The sequence below is a fragment of the Nannospalax galili genome, unplaced genomic scaffold (genome assembly GCF_000622305.1).
Source record: "Nannospalax galili isolate Female #2095 unplaced genomic scaffold, S.galili_v1.0 scaffold255, whole genome shotgun sequence".
Lineage (NCBI taxonomy): Eukaryota > Metazoa > Chordata > Mammalia > Rodentia > Spalacidae > Nannospalax > Nannospalax galili.
The window spans coordinates 1159430-1165851 of NW_008338999.1; the positions used below are offsets into that span (position 1 = coordinate 1159430).

The 6422-nt window shown below is 39.6% G+C and overlaps 1 protein-coding gene across 5 annotated transcripts in view; it reads left to right on the forward strand.

Moving 5' to 3' along the window:
• Positions 1-6422, forward strand: part of LOC103734639 (transmembrane protein 56) — a 72417-nt gene that overhangs the window by 36448 nt on the left and 29547 nt on the right. For all 5 annotated transcript variants that reach the window (XM_029563827.1, XM_008833676.3, XM_029563829.1 and 2 more), the window contains exons 3-4: positions 2229-2318; positions 5355-5413. In XM_029563827.1, coding sequence (XP_029419687.1) covers positions 2229-2318; positions 5355-5413 — 149 coding nt within the window. The remainder of the gene's footprint in view (positions 1-2228; positions 2319-5354; positions 5414-6422) is intronic.

A 6422-nucleotide genomic window follows, 5' to 3' on the forward strand; every position in this document is an offset into this window, starting at 1 on the left:
AAATTTGGGGTCATGTTATAGAAATTTATCATACACCAGTAATTTCTAGTTTACCTTTTATTTTAATGCAGAGGAAAGATACGTCATTTCTTGAAAACTTCTAAGTAAAGATGTGAGAAATTTGAAATTAATATAAAAAACAACAATGATTATACAGTATTCTGTATGATGACTAGCTTAGCATCAAGTCTTGGTATCAGTTAAGTCATTGCATTGTTAGCTGCATAGGCGTATAGAAACAATTTTCATCTAAATCTTGTTTCTCCTGTGGAAACAAAGCAACCTGGATCTTGTGAGCATTTGGCTTTCACTTTAGTATCTCCTTAGGAGGGGATGGGGCTCAGTTGGTAGAGTATTTGTCTAGTATGTCCAAAGTCCTGGGTTTGATCCCCAGCATGCCATAAAACTGGGCTTGGTGGCACATGCCTGTGTAGTCCCAGCACTTTGAGGTGAGGCAGGAGGATTAGAAGTTCAGAGTTATCCTCAGCACAAATCCAAATACTACGACTACTACTACTAGTAATTATAATAATAAATGATTTCCCAATGGCATGTACCTGGATTCTAGGTACTTGAGGGGCTGAGGTGGGAGAATTTCTTGAGCCACACCATGTCCTAAAAAAATAAAAACTGAGGGGCTGGAGAGATGGCTCAGTGGTTAAGAACACTGGCTGTTCTTGTAGAGGACCTGGGTGGTTCCCAGCACCCATAAGGTGGTTGACAGCTGTCCATAATTCCAGTTCCAGGGGATCTGAAGCCCTCTTCTGACCTCCTTGGACACTGTATGACACAGATACACTTACTGCATACATCCAGGCAATACACTCATACACATAAAATAAAAATAATAAAGTATTTTAAAAATAAATAAAAACTAAAAATAAGCAAGTAAATAAACACCAACAAATCACTGATTCCAATTTTTCTATTTGGAAGTGCTTCATAATAATGATAAAGGGAGTCTAAGAATAGCTACTGTTATTTCTCAAAGATCCATTCCAGAAATCAAGTGCAATACTGCATGTAAGTGTTCATTTAAAAGTGAAATCTATAAGCTGATGAATCTTCCTGTCATGATCCATTCAGGTTGTTTTAAGAATATAGAGATGGACTGGAGATGTGTCTTGGTTGCAGAGCACTTGCCTGGCATGTGTGGGGACCTGAATTTGACTGCTAGTAGTGAGGAAAAAAATGGAGCCAGCTGGGCGGGATGGGGCATGCCTTTAATCCCAGCACTGGGAGGCAGAGGCAGAAGGATCCAAGGCCATCCTGATCTGTGTAGTGAGATCCAGGTCAGCTAGGAGCACATAGTGAGACCTTGTCTCAAAAAACAAAAATGAATGAATGAATAGATGAAGCTAGTCAAGGGTAATAGATTCGCACTGGAAATCATTTCTTATCACTGCTGAGAAATGGAGCTTGGAGAGTGCAGGATAGTGGCCTTATTAATTGCATCAGTTTAATTTGGGGGGAGGGTTGGTTCATTTTTGTGTGTATCAGTGTTTTGCCTGCATGTATATAAGTGCACCTGTGTGTGCAATACCCATGGAGTCCAGAAAAAGGCATCAGATCCCCTGGAAATGGAGCTCCATGTGGAACTGCTGGGTGTAAAACCCAGGTTCTCTGGAAGAGCAGTCCCCCAGTTGAGTCAGTTTAGGCAAGACCTTGTTAACTGCATCATCAAGTGTTTAACCCAGAAATGATGCACTCAGGACTGTAGACCTTGACATTCTACTTGTTATTCATTTCAACATGAAGTAGTGGCCCTTAGATTTCCTCTGGGTTTTTTTTTTTTTTTTTTTTTTTGTCTTTTTGAGACAGGGTCTTCCTGTAGCCCTATCTGGCCTAAAACTCACTATGTAGACCAGGCTGGCCTTGAACTCACAGAGATCCACCTCTACATCCTAAGTGCTGGGATTCAAGTTGTGTGCCACCAGGTCCAGCTGGCCCTTAGATTTCTAAGTGACTATTTATTTACTTGCGGACTCATGCTGGGAATTGAACTCACAGTCTCGTGCATACTGGACAAAGACTCTGCCATCGAGTTCTGCACCCTACCCCTCTAAGGAGAATTTTCAGTCACCCGCAGAGCACACAACTACCACATTTCATGCTCTGAGGTGTAACTTTTAGTACTTTGAAGTAAGAGTTTATCAGAAAGTAAACTGTCTTACAGGAATGAGTTGCGTTTGATTGCAAGGAATCTAAAATCTCTTGCTTTATTTCAGGGTAGTGTCTACATGCCACTCTTTGCTGGTTGGAATTTTTGGCCTGTACCTTTTCTTATTTGATGAAGCGACAATAGCCGATCCACTTTGGTAAGCTGTTTCTGCCCGAGCTACTCATTTTGATTTACGATTTGCTATTAATTATTAATAACAGCCTCACTTACTTTAAAACAGAAAATATTGATTATTTATGATGTATGCTTTATTAAAATGCTTATATTGAGTCTTATTTCAGCCAATTACCTTAAACTGATTTTAGATTTAAGCACAAATATTGAAGGTCATTTTGCTTTCATGTTGCATTTATTTAAAGCAAAGAGAAAATTAAGTAAATCGTTATGCTGCATTATTGAGTAAAACCAAGTTATCATGTCACTGACCACTGTTCTGACCAAAACCAAGTCATTATCAAGACAGGACAGTGAGCCAGGGTAATAGCTACTTAAGACACTGTCTTCAAATTTTTTTGACCCATTTTTTTGCTATCAGAGAAGGGAAATGAGAACTGGGAAATGCCCATGTGAGAAGAATTTAAAACCATATGAGAAACATTAATAAATATTTAATCATTTAGGGACTGCAATAATTTAAGATAACTAATAACATTGTTCTTTCTGGAAATAAGAGTCATTGCAATGGCAGAAATTTTGCAAATTGTATTTCCTGGAGCTACTTAGAAAGGCTTAGGTTAGCTTAATCTGAGAGAGTAGGCACGTTGGAATCGTTGCATTTATGTGAGGTCGCTCAGGGCTCTGTGGGATTCAGAACAATTTAACCAGGTGTTTTGACCACCACTGCTTGATTATAAGATCCCCACCCCATCATAAATGTGAAACTATTCTCATCAGGATTAAAACTGATAGGTTTTCATTAGGAAGATATTTTCCAAAGTGACTCAACTTAGCAAATTTAATTCCTTGACCAGATTTTTGTATCATCTCTCTAAACAATTTGTATTTTAAATTTTTGCTTTTTTTAAATTTAAAATTTAGCTTTTTTTGAAAAAAAAATTTTGCCTGCATGTATGTGAGTGCACCCGTGTCATGCAATGCCACGGAGGTCAGAAGAGGGTGTTGGATTCCCCTGGAATTGGAGTCAAGGATGGTTCGTAGCCACCATGTAGGTGCTGGGAATCAAACCTGGGTCCTCTGCAAGAGCAGTCTGTGCTCTTAACCGCTGAGCCATCTCTCCAGCCCCTTGTTTTTATTTTTTAAAGACAGGGTCTGCCTGTAGCCCCAGCTGGACTAGAACTCACTATGTAGAGCAGGCTAGCCTCAACCTCACAAGAGTTGGAGTCAAGGATGGTTCGTAGCCACCATGTAGGTGCTGGGAATCAAACCTGGGTCCTCTGCAAGAGCAGTCTGTGCTCTTAACCGCTGAGCCATCTCTCCAGCCCCTTGTTTTTATTTTTTAAAGACAGGGTCTGCCTGTAGCCCCAGCTGGACTAGAACTCACTATGTAGAGCAGGCTAGCCTCAACCTCACAAGAGATCAGCCTGCCTTTGCTTCCTGAGTGCTGAGACTAAAACTAGCCTTTGAGATATAAATTTTATTTTTATAGATGGCTCAGCGGTTAAGAGCACTGACTGCTCTTGCAGAGGACCCAAGTTCAATTCCCAGCACCCACATGGTGGCTAACAACCATCTGTAACTCCAGTCTCAGGGGATCCGACAGCCTCTTTTGACCTCCGTGGGCATTGCATGACACGTGCACTTACACACGTGCACTTACACACGTGCAGCAATACAGTCATACACATAAAATAAAAATAATGAATAAAATATTTTTTAAAAATTTATTTCTAAAAGATTTTTTGAGAGGGCTGGAGAGATGGCTCAGCGGTGAAGAGCATTGGCTGCTCTTGCAGAGGACCTGGGTTCAATTCCCAGCACCCACATGGTGGCTGACAACTGTCTGTAACTCCAGTTCTAGGGGATCCAGTGCTTTCTTCTAACCTCCTTGGGCCAGTGCACCTCCACAGGTGCACTTACCCACATGCAGGCAATACACTCATACACATAAAAAAATAAAAATAAAATACATTTTTTTAAAAAGTTCTTTTGGTTCATTGGCCAAATTTTGGCTAGGTAAACTTTAACCTAATATACATTTTTCTGTTTTTTTTCTTTTATGCCATGATTTAGCCCACATCCAGTTTTCCCGAGTTGCATTTGCAGGTCAAAAAAAATCAGCATCTAGAATTCTATTTGAGTCTTTCTGTGAATAAATCATATGAAGACACATTTATGAACCTTTTTATAAACTTACTTTCTGTAAATTTTTTTGATAATTGTGTGTATGTGTGTGGTAAGAAATGATGGTTATTTGTGCAGTCAGAAGGATTGTCTTCACGGACACAGGGCTACTTGCTTAAATTGGTTTTGAAAGGGTCTAAAATTGGTAGTGATCAGTGAGTCTGTAGGCATTTTCCAGATGCATTGTAAGTCCACTGGCGAAAGATACCTTTCCTATGCCCATGGATTTGGAGATTCTTGGAATACCTCTAAAAATGTCAGCTCAAACAATGCATAGGGTGCTCTTAGTCATCCTCCAGACATCTGGTTTTTTTTTTTTTTTTTTTTTTTTCCTTTTGGAGACAGGGTCTCCTTGTCGCCCCAGCTGTCCTGGAATTCACTATGTAGACCAGGCTGGCCTCAAAGTCACAAAGATCCACCTGCCTCTGCCTCCCGAGTACTGGGATTAAAGGTGTGTGCCACCATGCCTGGCCAGACATCTGTTTTAACATTTCCAGCCTCAGTATGGATTAGTTTTAGATGGTTTTTAGAGGATTTCAGCCTAGTTTAAATTCCAAGAATTGGTGATTTATCATGAAGAAGATTCTAGAGACTGACTTGGGCTTAGAGTAAACTTCTTGAAAACTATGGGTGACAGGTCTCTTGATTAAAACAATTCATACTGAGTAGGGCTTGGTGGTGCATTCCTGTAATCCTAGCAGTTGGTAGATGGAAGCAGGAAGGTCAGGAGTTCAAGTTCAAGGTTGTCTCAGCTATGTGGTCAGTTCAAGACCAGCCTGGACCACATGAGACCTTATCTCAATAGACCAATGAAAAAGAAAAGAATTCATGTATAACTCATGCTTAAGAAAATAATGTGTTATATTTATAGGGGTGATCCTACACTTGTGAATGTGAATATTGCCACTGCTTCAGGCTACCTCATTTCTGGTATGTGATATATTGTTCATTTGATTTTTAAAATACTCATGGAATTGTGTAAAGAACACACTGTTTATGCGTTTGGCTTATTTGAAAAATAGCATTTAGGGGTCTGTGCAGCAGAAAATAGTATCTGCAACCGTTGCAGAACATGACACATTTTTATTAGCTTTTTAGTTCTCAAGAAAGGAATATCTTAGTTGTAGAGTGAGGCCTCACACCACTAAGGCCTTAGCACTTTTTAAAAAAATAGTGATCACCCTTTTCCCTAAAAAGTCTATTAGTGTAATTACTCTGAGGCTATGGAGTTCAAGCCTATGTCCTTCACTTTCTGGGGCCCTTGAAAAATGTTTCAGTAGTCATAATTTTGTATTGTTTGGTAAAAATTTGCAGTTGTAAGCTACTTAGGCATAACCAGTGAGGCTGTGGGGTCCCACTCCACATCCCCCTCTGCTCTATTTTCTTTCATGTTGGATGGGGTTGGATTGGCATTTTTTACAGTGAGGCCAAGGGCTGTTGAGACTGTCATCTTCAATTTGAAACAGAATTTTGGATCATCTTAATAAACAAGATAAAAATAGAGCCATGATTAGGACATTAAATTGTAATTCAAAATCTTATTAAATAATTGAAAGAAAATCCAAGTAAAGATAGACTGATACAAAAAAGATAAAGAAAAGGGAGGAATTTATAAGAAAATTTTGTGTCATGAAGAGTTGCAGCAAAAATAATTGTATCCGTGGTGGCGCATGCCTGTAGTCCCAGCACTTGGGAGGCAGAGGCAGGCGGATCTCTGTGAGTTCAAGGCCAGCCTGGTCTACATAGTGAGTTCCAGGACAGCTGGAGTTACAGGGAGACCCTGTCTCAATAAAAAAACAAAAAAGATGAGATGTGATGACTCACTATAACTTTCCAAATAGTCCTGAAACCTTAGTTTTTCTTAGCCTCTTGTCTTCCTAGAATTTGAATATAGATGTAACAGATTTGTTTTTTGTTTGTTTTGTTTGAGACAGGGGCT